Source organism: Scyliorhinus canicula, chromosome 11 (genome assembly GCF_902713615.1).
Source record: "Scyliorhinus canicula chromosome 11, sScyCan1.1, whole genome shotgun sequence".
Lineage (NCBI taxonomy): Eukaryota > Metazoa > Chordata > Chondrichthyes > Carcharhiniformes > Scyliorhinidae > Scyliorhinus > Scyliorhinus canicula.
In genome coordinates, this window is record NC_052156.1 from 137,000,783 (window position 1) to 137,024,380 (window position 23,598).

General features: G+C 46.5%; 1 protein-coding gene and 1 long non-coding RNA gene across 2 annotated transcripts in view; one reads left to right on the forward strand and one right to left on the reverse strand.

The window, feature by feature from the left end:
• LOC119973410 (mitogen-activated protein kinase 12-like) overlaps window positions 1-4,103 on the reverse strand; it is a 75,694-nt gene extending 71,591 nt beyond the window's left edge. Inside the window, exons 1-2 of the mRNA XM_038811470.1 lie at window positions 3,610-4,103; window positions 3,166-3,295 (exon numbers count right to left, since the gene is read on the reverse strand). Of these exons, the coding sequence (XP_038667398.1) occupies window positions 3,166-3,295; window positions 3,610-3,722 (243 nt within the window). The 5' untranslated portion in view covers window positions 3,723-4,103. The remainder of the gene's footprint in view (window positions 1-3,165; window positions 3,296-3,609) is intronic.
• Window positions 1-23,598, forward strand: part of LOC119973411 — a 97,433-nt gene that overhangs the window by 26,421 nt on the left and 47,414 nt on the right. The window lies entirely within an intron of this gene.

The following is a 23,598-nucleotide window of genomic DNA, read 5'->3' on the forward strand; positions in this document are numbered from 1 at the left end:
GCTAGTTTTCAGCTGATCGTTAACAAGAAGAATCTCACATTCATTAAATTTTTTTGGACACTTTCTGACCCCTTCTTAAAAGCTCTCTGCCATTGTGTTACTGTTAGCACAAGTGTGGGAACAGCTTGAAGCAACGCAAGTATGTTACTATGGTGACAGTATCTGGATGCTGAACACTGCTACCTAACAAGACAGAACAAAGAAGCTGGCACTGTCTTTATAGAGGCTGTAAAGACCTCGCACAAAAATGTTTTGCTAATTGAATTTCTATAGTCACATTGCTCCTTCATTGCCGCTTCCAAGCATTGAATGTTAGAATTTTGTATCTGAACCAAACTGCTATGTCCTTGAAACTTCTCCATAGAAGGGACATTGGACTGTCTAAAAAAATACTTAATTTTAGTTCTTATTGTCAAAATAGAAAGGCACATAATATAACCTGAGACATAACAATGGCAAGGCACATAACCACGGACTGCAATGCACAGCTTATGTTCCAGCCTCGGAGCTGTTTCAGCAAATTTATCAGACTTAACCTTGAGCGAGTTGACGTTACTAATGTAAACAACTGACAAGCTTACTCCTATTTTGTGTTAACCAATTAAACGAAATTAGACAAACTTACTCCTATTTTTTGCTGCCAAGCTTACTCCTATTTTTGAAATAAAACGTTAACCATTTAAACAAAATCAAGTTAACTGAGGGACAATTTAGGTGGATTGGCCATGCTAAATTGCCCGTAGTGTAAGGTTAATGGGGGGATTGTTGGGTTGCGTGGGTTTGGGTAGGGTGATCATTGCTCGGCACAACATCGAGGGCCGAAGGGCCTGTTCTGTGCTGTACTGTTCTAAGTCTAAGTCTAAAATTTAAAGGGGCAGCCCCTTAAAATAATACTGTATTAAAGAAAAAACAAATCACATACGAAACTTAACACATTAAATCTAAGCATGATTTCATACTCATCATTAGGCTTTAAGTCCAGATTTTTGATTGAATTCAAATGTCACCATCTGCCATGGTAAGATCCAAATCCTGGTCCCCAAAACATTACCCTGGGTCAATCCAGTGACAATACCAGAACGCCATAACTGTTATCTGACAAGCTACTGGTGTATCTTGGGATGAAAAATCAAGGTAATGACGTAGTTTTGTATCTTAACTAGGTTCTTTTATTTCTTCCATTGGCTTTTTTGAATAGGCATATTTAAATTGTACATCCCAATGTGATAACTAGTGCGGGTGTTTAAAGTGTCACTCGACTAACAAAGTGAATCAACTAATCTGTAATGAACCTTAATGGCAGACAGACTCCCCTTTTCATATGTTCCATGGCATTTTGTACCAATCCCTTTTTTCCCCCCAAAGAAATTCTGAGCTGACATTTATAGATGCAAATTCATGGCCACTGCAATTGTGATTTCCCAACACACATGACCGATGAGCAATGCTCCCCATTGGGCTGCATATTCGCAAATTCAGCTCCAAATTGTCAAGTTGGAAGGGTCAACTGAATCTGCAGGGTGTCGTCCAGCATTTAGAGAAGTGAAAGAATATGTGCAAATGGAAAAATGACGGTGGAGGAAATAATACAGGCAAGTATAAAGTACTGCAGAGAGTACAGTCCAAAAATGGCTGATAAGACACTTATTTGAGATAGTTAATAGTGACGTTGATAGGAGGAGCTGGGAGGCGAGATAGAGGATGGTCTATGGGCGGACGTGTTGAGTAGAGTCAACGCGTCCGCAACATGTGCCAGGCTCAGCCTGATACAATTTAAGGTCGTTCACCGGGCTCACATGACAGTGGCCCGGATGAGCGGGTTCTTTGGGGTGGAAGACAGGTCTGCAAAATGTGCGGGAGGACCAGCGATCCATGTCCACATGTTCTGGACATGTCCGAAGCTGCGGGGATTTTGGCAGTGGTTTGTAGATGTCATGTCCACGGTGTTAAAAACAAGGATGGCGCTGAGTTCAGAGGTGGCGATTTTCGGGGTCTCAGAAGACCCGGGAATCCAGGAGGAGAAAGAGGCAGACATTCTGGCCTTTGCTTCCCCAGTAGCCCGGAGACAGATACTATTAGCTTGGAGGGACTCAAAGCCCCCAAAGTCGGAGACCTGGCTTTCGGGCATGGCTAGCTTTTTCTGTTTGGAAAAAATCAAGTTTGCCTTGAGGGGGTCACTGTTAGGGCTCGCCCGGAGGTGGAAACTGTTCGTCGACTTCTTCGCAGATAATTAATCGTCAGCAGAAGGGGGGGGGGGGGCTTAGCTTAGAGTAGGGGGTTAATATAGGTGGGACCTGTAAGGGAGGGAGATGGCTTTTGCACTATGTTTATAGTTTCATGTACATTGTTTATTGTGTTGTTATAATACCAAAAAATACCTCAATAAAATGTTTATTAAAAAAATAGTGAGGTTGACAGAGATCTAGGAAAGTATGAAACTTGTTTCACAGTACACTGTTTAATGAATAGAGTAGAATGTTGAATTGCATATGCAAAGCAGAAGAGTACAAAGCAGAGGAAATAATGCTAGAATTTCACATGACTAGAACCAGCCTACACTTTACATGGGAACTATACTTTGCAGCCAGCGAAATGGTGCAGAGGGAAGTTACGTTACTGATCCCCAGTATGTGAGCAAATGCTGTAAAAGGGTGGACGTTTCATCCTTGGAAGTTGACTATGTACAAGGTGAATAGTATAGCAAAGATAAACGTGGAGCACGCTGCGTCATGAGACACATTTGGAAATATCAGGAAGTTGTTCACAACTACTTTTCATGGACTTCCAGGTTGATGATTGGGGGTGTGTGTGTGCTGCGATTTATTTCACAAACACATGATGCTGTGAGTTGAGTTGGAGCAGTGGATTTATTTTGGACGGTGGACATGACATTGGCCTTCCAAATTCCCTCCCACTATTTTGTTCATTACTCCTCCCCTTTTTGTTCACCAAACCAGCCCTTTGCTTGGATGCTTAAAAGATACACACACACAAAAAAAAATCGAAAATGGCCAAGAAAAGGAAAATAAGGCGTTGGTGTTCGAAAGCGAAAATAAATGTAACCCGCCCCGTCAATGATACATAATCTTGCACATCAAGCAGCAGGAATCTATTACAAAGGGATGTGATTTTAACATATCGTACTGATGGGAAGGATTTACTCACATTCTCGTGTTTCATGTGCTTCAACAGCCGAAGTTCGCGGTAAGCTCGTTTGGCGAAAAGTTCAGACTGAAAGGGTCGGTACAATTTCTTGATGGCCACTTTAGTGTTCGTCCTCTTATCGATGGCTGAGCTGTGGGCCCAAAGATCACAAATCGAGGTTAAGTGAGTGAGTTTGGTGCAGAGATAATTCCGCGATCCTCGCTAGACAAGGGAAGGGAAAGAGACAAGTTACGAGAGAACCCGGAAGAGTTGTGGCCCGGTCTGCAACTCCGATTAAAAGTGTTGATCGCCAAGTACTTGTAACATGCTCAACAGATACTTCTGTGTGTGTGTGTGTGTGTGTGATTTTAAAACGCCGAGATGAATGGGCATGGAGTGGAAGGGGGAAAGCGCTCTGGCCAATGCCCAGCTCAATCTCTGCCACGAAGATAAATCCCAACTCACCAAACACTTCCATAGGCTCCTGAGCCTACAGCGGTGAGCTCTGTGTATCTCTCCAGTACCTCCCAGGCTGTTTTATTAATCTCCTGCTGGTGGAACCCCTTCCTTGCTGTCATCGTAGTAATGTACCAAACTTTGGGAATTGCCCAAACAGGGAGTTTGGTCAGACCCCCCCCTCGCCCTGTTTCAAGTTGCCGGGCTCTGAGTCGCCTCCTTCATCCGCTTTCAGGCTGAACTGAACGTGTTGAATTGGCCGCCTTCATTGACTATGAATGAGTACAAGTCGACCTGGAGTGTCCTCGGGGCACTCCCCCCTTTGTTCGGTTTACAGTGTAGCTGGTAGATTTCGCTCTCACTCTCTGTAATATTCAGTCGTTTCCTTCAAAGAAAATCTTTGAACTTTATAAATCACGTGTCTGATCGATATTTGCTCTGAGGAGGTGTTTTCGATCGCCTCGAGTAAACAGCAGCTGGATTGGAGACTACCCCCTCGTGGAAACGAACGCTCAGTACAAGCTAGCTCAAAATTTGTGTTTTGTGTCGACCTCAGCATGTTTAATGGTTACAGGGCGTCAATTCTTTTTCTATAGTCTTGTAGCTGATGAGATCAGGATCGGATTGAAACCAAAATTTACATCTTGGGATATGTTTCTGTTTTGAAGTCAGCTACTAATTTATTTAGGGGTGGCACGGTAGCACAGTGGTTAGCACAGTTGCTTCACAGCTCCTGGGTCCCAGGTTCCATTCCTGGCTTGGGTCACTGTCTTTGCGGAGTCTGCACGTTCTCCCCGTGTCTGCGTGGGTTTCCTCCGGGTGCTCCGGTTTCCTCCCACAGTCCACAGATGTGAAGGTTAGGTGGATTGGCCATGATAAATTGCCCTTCATGTCCAAAACGTTAGGTGGGGTTATGGGGATAGGGTGGAGGCGTGGGTTTAAGTAGGGTGTTCTTTCCAAGAGCCGGTGCAGACTCGATGGGCCGAATAGCCTCCTTCTGCACTGTAAGTTCTATGGATTCAGCTGCACCTTTCATAGATTTCATAGAACTTACAGTGCAGAAGAAGGTCATTCGGCCCATCAAGTCTGCACTGGCTCTTGGAAAAAGCACCCTACCAAAGCCCAAACCTCCACCCTATCCCCATGACCCAGTAAACCCACCCAACACTAAGGGCAATTTTGGACACTAAGGGAAATTTAGCGACGCCAATCCACCTAACCTGCACATCTTTGGACTGTGGGAGGAAACCCACGCAGACACAGGGAGAACATACAGACTCCGCACAGACAGTGACCCAAGCCGGGAATCAAAGCTGGGAGCCTGGAGCTGTGCAGCAATTGTGCTAACCACTATGCTACACTTTCCCTGCACTTTAAAAAAAAAAATGTCCTGGGCCTTAACAAATTAATTATAAATACCCCTCTGCAGCATCCTTGGGTGGCTTTTCTCCATTTTCTTCAATCTGAAGAATATGGTGGACGACTGGTTGAACTATCCACTGGGAGATCAAGCTGGGCTGGACCACCTAATGGTACTGGGTCCCACAGTTGGAAAATTGCTCATTGTTCCAGAATCATCCTGAAATTTAAGGATAATCTCTGCTGCCAGTTTTAAGGCAGCTTTCTTGAACTCCTCCTCTCCCAATGGGCCAGAAGCTCTCAAACTTTGCCACTGGGATTTAGACAATCTGATCAGCTGCCACTTGCTGCATTGCTCCATCCCACTAGCTCACCTTTCTAAACTTTCTTTAATGTTCTCCATGCCCTGACCCTGAACTTGCCATTTTCTCTTTCTCGCCTCACTTCTCCTCATGCCTTCTCTGAGCTCACCTTGTCCATGCGACCCACCTTCAGTTCCCTTGAACCTCTTCCTACTAAACTGCTGAGAACCCAGCTTCCCCTCTTGGTTCCCAAGTTAGCTGATGTTGTATTGTCCCTCTCTCCTTTCAAATCTGCCATCATCAGACCTCTCCTCAAAATAAACCACCCTTGGCCCCTCTGTCTTTGCAGGCTACCAGCTCATGTCTGACCTCGTTCCAAATTTTGTCGCCTTCCAAATCCATTCCCAGAACCCTGCTTTCTGTCCCTGCCAGGATATCGAAACAGCTCTAATTAAAGTCATAAATGGCAAATTAAGTAACTGTGTCAAAGGTAACGTTCCCTCCTTGTTGACTATGCCATCCTTCTGTAACACCTCACCACTGGCATCCGTTTGAATGGGACTGTTCTCATGTGGGTCAATTCTTATGTATCTAATTGTAGCCAGAGAATCCCTTGCAATGGTTTCTTTTCCTGCTTCCACGCCTTTGCCTCTGGTGTCCTCCAAGGATGTAACCGTCACCATCTCCTATTTCACATTTGCATAGTGTCCTTTGCTTATGTCACTGAAGGCACTGTGCTTAGTTTTCATATAGTTAATAACACTCAGGTTTACCTTGGCACCAGCTCTCGGAACTCCTCTGTTGTTGCTAAATGATCAGACTGCATATCTCACAGCTGTTGTTTTCAGTCCTTTCTCCAAACTCCATTCCCTAGCTACAGATTCCCTTCCTTCCTCTCCCCAGCAACTATCTGAGATTACTTGATGTCACATTTGATCCTGAAATGAACATGGAACGTAGAACATTACAGCGCAGTACATGCCCTTTGGCCCTTGATGTTGCGCCGTCCTGTGAAACCCCTCTAAAGTCCCTCTACACTATTCCCTTATCGTCCATATGCCTATCCAATGACCATTTGAATGCATTTAGTGTTGAGCTTCTGACTTCCTATTCATGCCGTCACAAAGACCGCCAATTTCTACCTTTTGTAACATTGCTCGACTTTGAAACATTCATTAATCCCTTCAGTTCATCTGGGCTTGGCCATTCCAATTCATTCCTGGTTGGCCTCCCACATCCTACCCTCCATAAACATGAGGTCATCCAAAACAACGCTCACCATGTCTTAACTTGCAGAAAGTCTCATCCCTGTGCTTGCTGACTTACAATGGTTCCCAGACAAGTAGTGTTGTGTTTTAAAATTGCTTTCAATTCTCTCCATGGCCTTGACCCTCCCTCCCTCTGATCTGCTCTCATCCCCAACCCTCTTAAGACACCTGCATTCCTCTAATTCTGACCTTTTGTGCATTCTCAATTCTCGTTGTCGTGCCATTGGTGGCCAGGCCTTTGGTTGCCTACAGCTCCAAGTCTTTGAATTCTCCCCCCACATCTCCACTTCTCTACTTTGCTTTTCTTCTTTAAGACACTTATTTAAAATATACCTCGTTGTCTGTCATTATATTTCCTGGTGCGGTTTGGTGTCATCCTTTGTTTATAATGCTCCTGTGTAGCATCATGGGACATTTCATTGATGTAAAAGTGCTCTATGAATTGTTGGTGTATAAGAGCTGCATATTGCTGCAGAAACAGACTTTAAAAATCTCTTCATCCTGTCTTTGCGATATTTCACAAACCACCTTGCCCTTTGGATAAAAAACTTTCCTTTGTCTTTGCTTTCATCGAAATCTAATGTTCTTGTATATTAAAGACTGTGACCAATGGGTTTTGAAGGGATATGGGATAAGGGCAGTAAAGCGGAGTTCAGGTCGAGGTCCAGCCATGATCATATTGAATGGCCGAGTATACTTTTAAAAATAAATTTAGAGTGCCCAATTCATTTTTCCAATTAAGGGGCAATTTAGCGTGGCCAATTTACCTACCCTGCACATCTTTTGGGTTGTGGGGGCGAAACCCACGCAAACACGGGGAGAATGTGCAAACTCCACACGGACAGTGACCCAGAGCCGGGGTCGAACCTGGGACTTCAGCACCGTGAGGCTGCAGTGCTACCACTGTGCCACCGTGCTGCCCTTTGGCCGAGTATATTTGAGCACTGAATGGTCTATTTCTTATGGCCGTGGATTTTTTCCTCTCTCCATATGACTGGCAGTTTTTTTTCCCACCTCTCGTCAGTAAAGTCCCTCGTGATCTCATCTTCTGTTTGGCCCTCTTGTTCAGGATGGATAAAGAGATGCTGCTTTGCAGAATTATCAACTGAACATTTAGATTTGTAAATGTGGCTACTTTTCAAGGGGCGCAAGTAATAAAGGACATTTTTATACAAATAGAAAGACTCACATTTATGTAGCATCTTTCACAACCTCAGGACATTTATAGTCAGCAAAGTACTTTTGATGTGTCGTCATTGTAATGTAGGAAATGTGGCAGCCAATTTGTGGCCAATTAGCTCCAGCAAGCAACTGTGTCATCCATGAACAGATTTTTTGTGACGTTGATTTGAGAAATTAATATTGGACAGAACACCAGAGAGAACTTCCTTGCTCTTCTTTGAAATAGTACCGTGCAATTTTTTTTTAACTTCCACCCGAGACCATACAGGGCCGTAGTTTAATGTCTCAACTGCAAGACGGCACCTCTAACAGCGCAGCACAGACTTGGGACTTGCTATAAAGGTGTGTCAGTCTTGCCTTGTGTGTGCTGGAGTGGGACTTGAAAACCTCAACCTTCTGACTCGAACGATGGGCGTGATACCAACTGAGCACAAAATAAAACTTGCATGGTTAAAGAAATGCAAGTTGTTTTCCGGGGATGGGGGGGGGGGGGGGGGGGGGGGGGGGGGGGTTAAATGAAAAATCCGTTTTGATTTATGACAATGAAAGCTTTTTAATTTTCAGAAACTACTTGTTTCTTGCAAACAATAATAATCTAATAATAACTGCATTTAATATTCAATTTCTCCTTTTCATTAAAGCAGGTTTATTTTTGCAGCTTTATGCTTTGTTCTAGAGACGCTGCCTAGTTGCTCAATCCCCTAGCATGCTGTCTACCTGTAATTGTTACCCTTGCAAGTCACAGGTTGGTGATGACCTTTGGCCCCATTTTAATTGGTCCAACCAGAGTGACATTCAGTGGCACCTGATAACAATCAGTACCACAAGTGGGCACTCGGGGGCATTGCGAATGTAAAAAAAACAAATGTCGTCCAATCACAGCTAAAATAAGCAACAAGATGAATCATCACGCTATTATCAGTATATGCGACACTCCATTCCCTGTGGTTGTGAAGTCCTCTATGGATGCCAGCCCTTGGGACTGGGGATAATCAATGTTGCCTTCCAAATGTGTGTTATGGGATTTGGAGCTAAGCGCACAAATCGAAACACACATCTTGGCAAAGCAACATTCTCAGAAGGTGTAGCAGGTTCCAATTGGAAAGAAGAATGGTGTCAAAATGTAATTGTGTAAAAAAAAGTCCCTTGAATTGAGATGTGATTTTTTTTCATGGAATGCACTTTTCTAGAGTTACTTGTAATTCAGTAAAACTCCTCAAATATGCTGAGGCATTAACAGTGGTGAGGCAATCACGACAAGAAAACTAATGATCAATGGTTGCTCACATAATCATTGTATACTTCAGAGGGACAGTATGGCGTCGTTGCCTTCAAAAATCCATGTAAAGGTTTCCAATGCAAATCCTCAGGCTTTCACCCCAGTCTGGCAGGACGAAAGACATTCCACAACCAGAAAAATGCAAGTTTCACATACAGAGCAGGAGAAAGTCCCCTCCCTGGGGTGTGTGTTCTCATGTTATGGAATCACAGGTTACAGCACACATTGTATCTATGCTGGTTTTCTACACGAACGACTCACCTAGTGTCACACCTGCCCTTTTCCCCACAGCTGTGCAAATAGTTTCTCTTCAGATTATTATCCAATAAGAAAGCCACAATTGACCCTGCCTACTCCACACTTGGGCAGTGCATTCCAGATCCTAACCACTCACTGTCAGTAAGGAAACATTTGGGGCCAGGTTAGGCATGGAAAAGGGCAGGGTAAAACTAATTGAGGGGTGGACCTCCTTTAATAGGATGAGAACCGATCTCGTCCAGGGAAGTTATTTAAATAGTGACAATGTGCAAAGGTACAGGGGAAAGGCAGGTGAATGGCACTAAACCATAATGATCATTTGGAGAACCAGTGCCAGGCGCGATGGGCCAAATAACCGCCTCCTGAATCATAACACTTGTGTGAAATTGGAATCTGAGATTGGCAGGCAAAACAAACCAATGAAACAATGGGCTAACTTTAAATGAGAGAGTTTCTCCACTAGGGGGACAAGGTAAGACGAAAGGCTCCAGAGTTGCCTGGATGACAAAAGAAATAGAGAGATGAAACTGGAAACGGATGCGTATGACAGATGTCAGTTGGATAATGCAAGTGAGAACCAGGCTGAAGATAAAAGCCTCAGAGGGGAAGTGGAAAAAAAATGAGGGAAGCAAAGTAAGTGTGTGAGGAGACTGGCGGCTAACATAAAAGGACACCAAAGAGTCATCAAATAAGTCGTATACCATGTAAAGTGATGGTAAAAGGCGTAGGAGGGCTAATTAGTGACCTAAAAGGGGTTTACAGGGCTGAGGCACTAAATGATCAATTTGCATCTATCTTTATCAAAGAAAATGATCCTGCCCCAGAGTTAGTGCAAGAGAAGGTAGTTAAGACACTGAACTAAAATTGACGAGATATTGAATAGGCTCGCTCTACTTAAGTAGGTCACTCGGGGCGGCATGTGGCGCAGTGGTTAACGCTGGGACTGCGGCGCTGAGGACCCGGGTTCGAATCCAGGCCTTGGGTCACTGTCTGTGTGGAGTTTCTCCCCATGTCTGCATGGGTTTCACCCTCACAACCCAAGATGTGACGGTTAGGTGGATTGGCTACTAAATTGCCCATTATTTGGAGAAAAAATAATTGAGTGGTCTAAATTTCTTTTAAAAGTAAGACACTCGGAAAGGATAAGATGCACCCAAGATTGCTGCGGGAAGTAAGGGTGGAGATTGCAGAGGCACTGGCCATATCTTCCAATCCTCTGGATTGGATTTGTTTATTGTCACGTGTACCAAGGTACAGTGAAAAGTATTTTTCTGTGAGCAGCTCAACAGATCATTACTTACATGAGAAGAAAAGGAAATAAAAGAAAATACATAATAGGGCAATACAAGGTACACAATGTAACTACACAACGCCGGCATCGGGTGAATCATACAGGGGTGTAGTGTTAATGAGTTTAGTCCATATCTCCCCATGTTTGCGTGGGTTTCGCCTCCAGAACCCAAAGATGTGCAGGGTGGGTGAATTGGCCATGCTAAATTGCCCCTTAATTGGAAAATTGAATTGGGTACTTGTGGTAGACACCACTAGTGGTATATTGTATGTATTATGGCACTGCCTGTATATTACAGGTACTACGGTAAATCCCTGCCTGCTGACTCCGCCCAGCAGGCAGTGTATAAAAGTGTGTGCTCGCCTGTGCTGATTCCATTCTGGTTGCAGCTGCAGGAGGCAGAACATCTTGTGCAATAAAGCCTCGATTGTTTCACCATTCTCGTCTCGTGGTAATTGATGGTACATCAATTTATTGCACAAGATTTTAAAAGATAGATCTCCTAATCAAACCTGATCGCCTGCAGCTGAGTCCTCACGCAGCCAATGCCACATCTACCTTCGACCACTGGCTAGCCTGCTTCGAAGGCTACCTCGGAGCAGCCGCTGAAGAACCCTCAGACTCTCGGAAGCTCCAAGTCCTTGACACGCGGGTGAGCCCTGAAATTTTCCCCCTCATCCGGGATGCGCCCACCTACTCAGAAGCGATGACGCTCCTAAAGGGACATTACGTTAAACCGGTGAACCAAGTGTAAGCCAGGCACCTCATGGCCATGAGACGGCAACTCCCCGGGGAGACTCTGGACAATTTCTTGCGGGCCCTACAGATCCCCGGAGGAAACCCATGCAGACAAGGGGACAATGTGCAGACTCCACACGGACAATGACTCAAGTGGGAATCGAACCTGGGACCCTGGCGAAAGGTGTTCTCTTGAATTAGAAGTCTCCAGAAGAGCTTGACATGTTGTTCAACAGGAGGCAGATTCTAGTCCTTCAATACCCCAGCCACATTAGAATCATGTGGTAAATTGACAGTGCGAATGTCAATGCTGCCAAGTGCAGAGGTCACAATACATTTAAATTAGCACAATTAACAGATTTACACAATACAATATTGCAAATCCAGGAACCTCCCTCCATATTTATCCATGATACAAATCCATTCTGAGCTTCAATCACTGAAGCTTTGTTGGTGGATGTATTGGGACCAGAATCCTTAATATTGTCAGCACAACAACCACTTGACCCTCTGGGCTGGTGCAGCTCTTGACAAGTTGTTCCAATGTTTGGTAGTCAGTTGTTCATTGTAGGAAATGTTTGTTTATATTGTATTTTGTGTCTGTTGCAGTCATGCTATTAAAATAACTTGGGTTAAGGTATCCAGATTATATGCCTGCCTGCCCTGTATCTGTTTTTAGTTTCATTTTTAGAGTTCTGCTCTGGTTTCTGAATGAGGAGTGTTTCTCAGACTGACTTCTGAAAGCTTCTCTTCCAAGGACGTTGTGAATAATTCTGTATGACACTGAGTGTTAACTTTATTAATAAGTGGCATTTGACCTGTGTTTGGATTTTGCTTAATTGAAAGTTTAGAAGTAAATGGAAAAGTAAGCTCAAAGACTTTTCTTTTTTTTGTAGGAACTGTTTAACTATTAATTGAAAAGCTGTTTTTGTTCCTTGGATGTTAATGGGGTTAATCCTGTGTTAATAATGAAGTTTGTTTTAAATAAAGATCCCTAGTTGTCAGTGGAATCGACCCTGCTTTCCTCACCGTTTACAAACTGAAAACCTGTTGTGGTCTCCTCTGTTTCCTAATACAAATTGCGGTCTGGTCCCGGTATGGTAAGATCATAATTTTGGAAACAGTGGTAATCATTTAATGTAAAGTTTTTAAAAATAAACTTAGAGTTCCCAATTCATTTTTTCCAATTAAGGGGCAATTTAGCATGGCCAATCCACCTACCTTGCACATCTTTGAGTTGTGGGGGCGAAACTCAAGCAAGCACGGGAAGAATGTGCAAACTCCACACGGACAGTGACCCAGGGCCGGGGTCGAACCTGGGACCTTGGTGCCGTGAGGCAGCATGGCTAACCCACTGCGCCACCGTGCTGCCCTATTTAATGTAAAGTTAAGCATGCACCTTGTCTGCATATAAAATAATTAAATGCCTGATCTTAACCTCCTTGTTCTCTGAGAAAAGTCATTATGTTGACCTTAGTTTGGCCTCAGCTGGCGCATTGAGTCCAGTGCTAAGCACTGGACGTTTGGAAACATGTGAAGGACTTCGAGAAAGTGCAGAGAAGATTTACAAGAATGATTCAAGAGATGAGGGACTTCAGCTATGAAGATAGATGGAGAAATGGGATTGTTTTCCTTGGAGAAGGGAAGGCTGAGAGAAGAATTGATAGGTTTTCAAGATCATAAGAGATCTGGACAGAGTAGATGGGGAGAAACTGTTCCCAATCGTGAAAGTATAAATAATCAACTGACACAGATTTAAAGTAATTGGTAAAAGTGATAGGAGAAGAAACTTTTTCAGGCAGTGAGTGGTTAGGCTTTGAAATGCACTGTCTCTGTCCAATCGAGGTATTCAAAGGAGAATTATATTCTTATCAAAAAGAATGTGTAGGGTTATGGGGAGAAGGTGGAGGAATGGCATTAGATGACCTGCTCATTCAAAGCCAGTGCAGACACGTTGACTCATATAGCCTCCATAGAATTCCTACAGTTCAGAAGGAGATCATTCAGCCCATTGAGTCTGCACCGACATTCTGAACGAGTACCCTACCTAGGCTCTCTCCCCCACCATATCCCCATAACACCTAACTTGCACATCTTTGGACTTTGGGAGAAAACTGAAGCACCCGGAGTAAATCCAGGCAGACACGGGGAGAATATGCAAACGCCACACAGGCACCCAAGGCCAAATTGAATCCGCGTCCCTGTTGCTGTGAGGCAGCAATGCTAATCATTGTGCCATTCTCCTTCTGCACTGTAACAAATCTGTGATTCTTTATTGTTGTTCCATTGACATAGTTCATATTTTGAAAGTATTGTCACAATCTAAGCAGAATTAGTTGCTTTGGTACTCATCATGTAGTCATTTATATTTTCTGCCTCATTGCAGTGATGAAAGACCAACCATGTGTTTATTAGCTTTAATTTCCCAATGACAGGTCAGCTATTTATTTTCTGTTGAGCTTGTTCAATATGGTGTAACCTCCAGACATTTATCTGCTTTACATTCTCACAATATCTGGGGAGCGGCAGAAAAATCTTGAGGCTAATTTAGAATCAAAATTCTGGGAAATCCCTCTGTCCCCAAAAGTGATTAGACAAGTTCCAAGAGACCATTGTGAACAGGTGACATTTCCACAGTACCCATCTAACTTCTTTACATAGTTACATTGGCCATCTAGTTCCATTTTGAGCACCAGTGTTGACTCATTGCACCAGCGCTTGTTTCACAGGTTTCCACATGTTCGGTTTACATCTACAAAATGGAAGTCCTTTATGACATCTAACATAGTTCTAAGCTTACATCATTTATACTTGGGTTCCCTGCATAGCCCTCACTACTATGGTGATATGCATCACTGTATATACACAAGGGGTTATTGTAAATACACTACAACTAAGTAAACACTAGAGGGTGCCCCGGAGACACCATGACATGCAGACATACAGCTAATGAACACGAATAGGACGCGACCAATTGGGCAGAGAAGACACCCAGAGGTGACACTACCACAAGGGGGCAACCCATATAAAAGGACAGGGCACATATGCTCTTTCTCTTTTCACAGGCGACACCCAGAGAGACAGGGGCAGATCTGAAGCATCACATCCACCGCATGGCTTAGAGCAGACTGGTTAGTTAGACTGAGTTACTATAGCAAGATTAGCAGGAGAGTCAAACTCAATTAGGAGAATTGTTAACTGTTCAGTAAATGTGTTAAACCGATCTCCAAGTCAGAACCTTCCTTTGTCAGAGCTTACATTAAGGAAGCAGCTTATGCTACATGAAGAAGCATAACACAACAACTACCAGGCTGGAATGATTTACCCACAGGGACTGAATCCAATCCTTTCATTAAAATTCTCAATCAACTTTTCATAAAGTTTTCACTTTTCAACAATAAAATGCCCCAGTTTCTTGGGTAACCAAAAGCCTTTGACAAAAGGCAACTTGCGTTCCTCTATATCACCTAACATGCATGACCGGTACAGGCTTGGAGGGCCGAAGGGCCTGTTCCTGTGCTAGATTGTTCTTTGTTATATGGGAATTAAAGGTGGGCAGAATCTTCAAAAAGGCCCAAATCAAGAACTTGCACTCAGGACATTCTGTATTTAATCATCCTGGCAATATATTCCTAATGTACGGTTCACTTTTTCAATAGCTCTCTGACATTAACCCTAGGTCTTCAATGACTTGATATACAATAACACCTGGGCCCTTTTCCCATTTGATAGCCTGGAGTACATGTTTTATGTTGCCCACCTACCCACAGAAATAACAGTTACGTTTATCCACATTAAGTAACATCTACCAAATGTGGGCCCATTTCTCTCTCGATTCACCTGTCATCTATTTTCCTGTCATCTATCTTGGCCCTTACACCACACATATCTTGTGGACAGTCTCTTCAATGCCTTCATCCAGGTTATTAATGAAGAAAGTGAAGAGCAGCAGCCTTAACACCAATTTTTGTAGGAGTCCAAATTATTCAGCCCCACATAGAACCAGTGCCATCAGTAACAAATGAAAATTAAATCCAATCCAAAATCTATCTGCTAATTCCACAGGAATTGGCCTTATTTAACACCTTTTTACAAAATAAATTTAGAGTACCCAATTCATTTTTTTCCAATGAAGGGGCAATTTAGCTTGGCCAATGCACCTAGTCTGCACATCTTTGTGTTGTGGGGGCGAAACCCACACAAACACGGGGAGAATGGATCACTGTCCGTGTGGAGTTTGCACAGAGCTGGAATCGAACCTGAGACCAGGGCCGGGATTCTCCCCTACCCGGCGGCGCGGGGGGTCCCGGCGTATTGGAGTGGCGTCACCCATTCCAGCGTCGGGCCTCCCCAAAGGTGCGGAATTCTCCGCACCTTTAGGGGCCAAGCCCTCACATTGCACATTTAGGCAGCACAGAAGCATTGTGGATAGCACAATCGCTTCACAGCTCCAGGGTCCCAGGTTCGATTCTGGCTTGGGTCACTGTCTGTGTGGAGTCTGCACATCCTCCCCGTGTGTGCGTGGGTTTCCTCCGGGTGCTCCGGTTTCCTCCCACAGTCCAAAGATGTGCAGGTCAGGTGGATTGGCCATGATAAATTGCCCTTAGTGTCCAAAATTGTCCTTAGTGTTGGGTGGGGTTACAGGGTTATGGGGATAGGGTGGATTTGTTGACCTTGGGTAGGGTGCTCTTTCCAAGAGCCGGTGCAGACTGGATGGGCTGAATGGCCTCCTGCATGTAAATTCTATGATTGAGGGGCGAGGCACGCGCCGGAGTGGTTGCCGCTCCGCCAACCGGCGCGTACGGCCTTTGGCGCCCCGCCAGCCGGGGCCGAAAGGCCTTCGCCGGGCGGCGGAAGTCCGCGCATGCACCGGTGCGTCAGCGGCTGCTGACATCATACCGGCGCATGCGCAGCGGACGGGGTTCTCTTCCGCCCCCGCCATGGTGAAGGCCATGGCTGGGCGGAAGAAAAAGAGTGCTCCCACGGCACAGGCCCGCCCGCCGATCAGTGGACCGCGATCCCGGGCCAGGCAACCGTGGGGGCACCCCAACCGGGGTCCGATCGCCCCGTGCCCCCCCCCCCCCCCTAGGACCCTGGCGCCTGCCCCCACCGCCAATCCTGCCGGCACCAGAGGTGATTTGATTCCCGCCGGCGGGATTGGCCTGTCAGTGGCGGGACTTCGGCCCATCGTGGGCCAGAGATTCGCCGTGGGGGGCCTGCCGACCGGCGCGGCGCGATTCCCGCCCCCGCCGATTCCCGGGTGGCTGAGAATACGGGCCACGGCGGGGGCGGGATCGACCGCTGGGTCGGAGAATTCCACCCCAGGTCACTGTGCGACAGCAGTGCTAACCACTGCACCACCGTGCTGTCCCTGTTTAGCACCTTTATGATGGGAAACTTTGTGCATCTTATATTTCAAAAAGCTGTTGGCAAATTCAAACAGGTAGCTCAATGTTCGTAATATCCACAAAATTCAGAGATTGACGGGAGGTCCTTCCATTCAGGATGTCGACATTTTCTTATACTTTTGACTTGATCAATGCATCTCTAATAATTCTTTCCACGCACTCATCTATAACTGAATTCAAGATAAAGGCATGTAATCTAAAATTTGGACTGACAATAGGCTCCATATGGATCTCTCTCCAGTCAATTGCAGAGCTTGGTGAGTTAAATACATGAACAAAGAGCTTGCCTGTTCTTCGTTCTGTGAACTACCTTATGTGAGTTATCAGGACCAGCAGCCAATTTATTTGGAGCTTATCTATTCTAGCCAGGATCATATCCCCATTCACTTTGATATGTTGAACTTGAGCATTAACCCTATGATATGTTATTGATTACTTGATCTTTTACAGAAAACCATATAGATGCTAAGTAGACATTTAAAATTCCTGTCATGCCTTGGGCAGTTCTGAACGTTCTCTGAGGAATGGCTCAGTACAGGCCTCAATGGCATTCCATTTTTCGTCTTGAAAAATATTTTGACTCGACTGTTTCAAACATTTGATCATTTTTTGTTCAAAATAAAACCCACTTTACCCCCTCAAATAGCCTTTGTTACGTGGGCCCTATACACCACCTTTAGCTGAATCAACCCCAGCCTCGCACATGTGGTCGAGGCATTGATCGTTCGCAGCACTTCGCACCATAATCCTTCCTCCAGAGCCATTTCCAGTTCTTCTGCCCACCTAGCCTTAATCCCCTCCAGCGATTCCTTCTCCTCCTTTATAATCCTACCATAAATCGCTGAGACAAACCCACTCTCCAGCACCCCCCCCCACCCATTGCCGACAACACCGCCTCCAACAACGAGGTGGGCAGCACCGCAGAAAACTCGGAAAAGCCTTTCTCGCAAAATTTCACATACAGCCAAATCCCTCCTCACGCTGCAGCTCATACTTCGCTCCCAATTCCTCTAACCTTGCAAACCTCCCCTCCAGAAACGGATCCTTTATCTCTTTCACCCCTTTCTCCTTCCATCCCCAGAACCTCGCATCCTTCCTCCCCACATGATTTCCTCTTAGAGGGATAACCATCGGCCCTGACCTCAACTTGAAGTGCTGTCAGAATTGCCCCCAAATCCTCAGCGTGGCTACCACTACCAGATTCCCAGAATATTTGCCTGCGTCCAGCAGTGGTGCCATTGCCAGCGTCCGCAGGCCCGACCCCTTACAGACCCCCACCCACAAAGCTTCCAAATCCATCCTTCAGCCCTGCACTTTCTCAGCATTGACCGCCAGTAATAATGCAACAGATTCGGAAGAGTCAGGCCCCCCAACAGCTGCCCCAGTTGGAGCATCGCCTTCCTCATCTTTGCCAATTTCCCTGCCCACACAAATAACAAGACCAGCCTATCCACCCCTCAAAAAAATACCTTTGGCAAAAAGATTGGCAGACATTGGAATAGGAACAAAAACCATGGCAAAATATTCATCTTGGCTGCCTGCACCTGGCCAGCCAGCGACAACGGGAGACTATCCCACCTTCCCCGATCTTCCTTCACCTTTCCTATCAGGCTGAATTTGAGCTTACGGAGCAATATCGTGCCCCATGCCACCTGCACCCCCAAGTACCTAAAGTGAGTTGTCGCCACCCTGAATGGCAACTCCTCCAAACCCACCTCTAACTTCCTCTCCTCTGCTGGAGAAAGCACCATATTCAGCAGCCACCGTATGTTCGAAGACAGCTGCCTGTTCTTGATGAACACCATCTGATCCTCCCCCACCACCTTCGGAAGATACCCCTCCAGCCACATCACCATTACCTTAGCCAATATTTTGGCATCCACATTCAGTAGAGAAATGGGCCTATACGATCCACACTCCACTTGGTCCTTATCCTTTTTCAATAACAATGAAATAGATGCCTGCCTTATAGTTTCCGGTAATCCCCTCTCCACCATCACATCCTCAAATACTTCCACCATCAGTGGCGCCAACTTGTCCTTGAAATTAAAAAAAAACTCCACCAGGAACCCATCCGGCCCTGGCGCCTTACCTGACTACATCTTCCCTATTGTTACCTTCACTTCCTCCAGACCTAATTGTTCCTCCAGTCAAGCCCATTCCATCTCTCCCACTTCCGGCCAAGAACTCCCTCATCCCAACTCATCCTCTGGTGGCTCCGACTTATATAGCCCCCTATAAAAGTCCTCAAGCCATCACACCTCCTGTCCCATCCCTAAACCGCACAATCTCCCTTGCTGCTGCCTGCCAGCGGAGCTGGCCCGCCAACAATTGCCTGGCCTTCCTACCATACTCATGCATAACTCCTCATGCTTACATAGAACATAGAACATAGAACAGTACAGCACAGAACAGGCCCTTCGGCCCTCGATGTTGTGCCGAGCAATGCTCACCCTACTTAACCCACGTAACCCGTATACCCGTACCCAACAATCCCCCCATTAACCTTACACTATGGGCAATTTAGCATGGCCAATCCACCTAACCCGCACATCTTTGGACTGTGGGAGGAAACCGGAGCACCCGGAGGAAACCCACGCACACACGGGGAGGACGTGCAGACTCCACACAGACATTGACCCAGCCGGGAATCGAACCTGGGACCCTGGAGCTGTGAAGCATTGATGCTAACCACCATGCTACCGTGAGGCCTTGTTTCAACTGTTGAGCCACCCTGCCCGTAGACAAGGGGTCAAACTTCGCCTGCAACTCCTGCCTCCTCACCAACAGCCTCGGCTCTGGATCCCCCGCGAATCTTCCATCCCTCTCCAAAATCTCCTCTTATCAGCTTCTGACGCTCCTGCCGTGCCTCCCTATCCATCTTCACCTTAAACGAGATGACCTCTTTCGCCCCCCCCCCTCACTAACTTTCAATGCCTCCCAGACCCCCGACGAGACCTTCCCCTTTCAATGAAACTCTACATACTCCTCCAAAACCCTCCCATCTTAATGCGAAAGCTTGGCTCTGCCAACAAGCCCACATCTGGCTTCTGGGCCAGCTCCTCCTCCGGGACCACATCCACCCAGATCGGCGCATGATCTGATATCATGATCGCAGAGTATTCCGCCTTTTTAACCCTGCCAGCAAAGCCTTCCCTTGCACAAAAAAGGCGATCCTCGAATACACCTTGTGCACTGAGAAAAACAAATACTCCCTACCCCGCGGGTACAAAAACCTGCACGGGCCCACCCCTCCAGTCTCCTTCATGAACCCCCCCTAACTCCTTCACCACCTCCCCCCTCCCCGAGGGGGCCAGCAAGTGTGGCCTTGGCCTATGAACTATGCACCATTGGGGCCTGCACCATATTCTAATCCCTCCCGTTATCAGTATCCAGATCTGGTATGGCTGCTAGCATCCTCTTCACAAACCCAGCGCCGTCCCAGTTCAGGGCATACACGCGAACCAATACCACCAACCTCCCTCCAGCTAGGCCATCACTATCACGTACCTGTCCCCCTGATCTTCCACCACCATCTCCATTTGGAACCTCACCTGCTTACCCACCAGTCTAGCCAACCCCCTGCCTGCACCCTGCTCTCAAAGCCAGAATGGACCTGGCTCATCCAGCCTTTCCTCAGCCTCATCTGATCCTTTCCCCTCAGGTGGGTCTCCTGTAACAGCACCAGGACTGCCTTCAAGCCCTTCAGATGTGAGAAAACTCACACTCTCTTCACCGACCCCCAACCCTCATATGTTCCACGTCACCACTCTGACCGGGGATGTCTCCCCCCACCACCACCCTTCCTTCCCACCATGATCATCCTTCCAGGCCCTGCCGCACAAGCAGGGCCCTGGCCCGCCCCTACTCACTGCCTCCCCACCCCTGCAACCCCTCCGTCATTTCCTCTTTAAAACACCTTATCCAGTATTGACCCCATCCCCCACCATTCGCACCTCCCAGGACCATCAAAACCTGCACATTCAGGTTCCAATAGCCGTGGTATCCCCCCCTACCTCGCTCCCGATCACTAGCCAACATTGTGTTTGCTAACGCGATGGCCTCTGCCAGAATCCGCTCCCCCACACCCAAAAACGAAACCACATCAACCCCAAAGGCCCCCCTGACCCCTCCAAACCCCATCGTAACCAACCTCCCCAAACAAGCAAAGTTATTCATGACACCCATACAAGAAAAAGAAGCCAGTTCTGAAAGAACAAAGAGAGGAAAAACAAAACACAATCTTAGCCAAAAAACAAATTCAGTCCAATCCCAGGCTTTCTGTCTCCACAAATGCCTCCACCTCCGTCTCGAAGTAATAGTCTCTGCCGTTGTGTGTGACCCTCAGTTTAGCCGGGTATACTACACCAAACCGCTTCCACAACAGATTAACACCACTGGGTACTGTTTGTCGTATCAACGAATCATAAATCTTAACATCTTACTGTGGTGAATGTATAATGCGTATAATTCACATTGTGTATCACTGTGTCCACTGTGGGCTCCATCTGTGAGCCGTTGCGTGGCTCTGCCCACAGGGGGAGATGAGGAGCTTGTACAGGGCTCCACCCGTGGCTCCGCCCATGGCCCCTCCCACTACCAGAAGTGTAAAGTGCTGCGGTCTTGTGAGTCTGCCCTCAGTTCTTCTGGTCGCAGGCAGGCTCAGTTGTAAGTCGATTAAAGCAAACAGTTTACTTCCTCTCGGGTCTTGAGTGAATTGATGGTCGCATCACTTACACATGTACTTTTAGTTTTACTGGGCCACTTGTATTCGTAGTGGGCTCCTCTCGAAGGACAATTCTTTTGCTCTTGGCGTCTTTGGCCTGAACTTTCCGTCAATGGAATCATTACAGGCGGGATGGAAAATGTAACAGACCAGCAAAAGATCTATTGACTTTGGATGGGAATATCCTGTTCAGTGGTGTGCAAGACCAGAAAATCCACACTTTGTCTCATGCCCAGTGGTCCAGATAAGAGTCGCAATTTAGTATCCTTTATAACAGTCACCCAATGCCAGATTCGAACCCGGGTCCCTGGTGCTGTGAGGCAGCAGTGCTAACCACTGTGCCATCATGCTGCCTTTTGCCCTGTAGATTGTATTGACATTGAGATAGAAATGTGAAGGGTGTCTTGACGATTCCAGCAGTATTCATTTTCTTGGTATTAATTTTTTCCATTATAAAATCCAATCTCCAAATTGGGCAAACAGTGCAAAGGAGTCCGACAACTGCATCTGATTCTCAGCCCCCAGAAGTCGTTACACACTAAGAATGATTGTGGTATACATGTCCATCCCTACAGCTGCCAAACATACTATAGATAAATGCTAATTCTCACGAGGCTACACCCTTTAAATTTGAAAATATGATTTTTAACCATTCAACTAATTAGGAAAGTTTGTAATGAGACAGAACACACTACTTCGATGGTGAAGGTGAAAAATCAAACAAGGCTCCCTCAGGGGTGTGAAGAAGGAGATATTTCCCATTATTCAGAGACCCAACTAAACTCATCACTAAGAAAGCAACGTTAAATTGCAGAGTGCTGGATATTGAAACAATGAGTGCCACAGACAGACCCGTAAAACACCTCTTGGAATACACAATGGATGAAGTATAGCCAGCTAAACGCAGCCTCTGCAGAGAGATTTAAAGAAAGCTTTCAGCAGAAGAAACTGACTGAAAGCTGGGCACTCTTTCTCTCAATCTCATTTTTTTGGAAAAAATATATTACCAGGTTCAGAAGTCAATTTTACTAGAAATCTACCAGCCAATTGCGATTTTAGAATAATTGCAACATCTTCTACATCTGACTGTAACCACAGAACAGGCTAATCCAAATTGGCTGCAATATTTAAAAATCCAAGCCTCAAGGACACTCAATCGTATAGTGTTAAAAAATTGAGACTCTAAAATCCCTTGGGTGCGATTCTCCGCTCCCCACGCCGGGTGGGAGAATTGCGGGAGGGCCGGGCGAATCACGACACGCCGCCCTGGCACCCCCCGCGATTCTCCCACCCCCCCAAAATGGCGTGTCGGGAATCGCCGGTCACCGTGAAAAACGCCGACCGGCAATTCTCAGGCCCGGATGGGCCGAGCGGTCTGACGTTCCCGACCTGTTCACGCCGGCGGCAACCACACCTGGTCGCTACCGGCGTGAACATAGTGCGAAAGGTAAGTTTGGGGCCTGTGGGGGGCGGAGAGGGGATCGAGCTCCACGGCCGTGCTCGGGAGGGGACTGGCCCGCAATCGGTGCCCACCGATCGTTGGGCCGGCGTCTCCAAGAGACGCACTCTTTCCCCTCCGCCGCCCCACAAGATCAAGCCAACACGTCTTGCGGGGCAGCGGAGGGGAAGATGGCAACCGCGCATTGGAGCCGGCCAACCTGCGCAGCTGAAGTCACGTAGGCACCGCTGTCGCGTCATTCTCGGTGCCCCGCTTTGACGCAAGCGTCAAGGCCCGGCGGCCGAGTTTCTTGAAACGCCGCTCATAGCCCCCCGGGGGGGGAGAATAGAGGGCGAGGAGCGGCCTCCGACTCCGTCGTGAAACCCGGCCGAGTTCACAACGGCTTCCCCGATGCTGCACGGCATCGAAGAATCGCGCCCCTTATTTTTGGTGCCTATGTGTGTGACATTGCATTTTTATAAATTTTTTTGGTTTATTGGTTAATTTTCTATTTATGTCACGAAAACCTTGTTTGATTAGCTCCTTTATTACTTAAGGCTTCAACAATTAAATTACATTTGGATTCGTAAAAAGCATAACCTCGTGATAAAAAACTGAAACCTTTGTTGTGACCAACTGAAGGTGACCCCTCTGCGGCGCGTTCCCCGACTGGCGAGCCACGCAAAATGCCATGGACCCTAGCGGGATCGAATGATCCGAATGGCGAGCTGTTTCTGCTGCTGGTAACT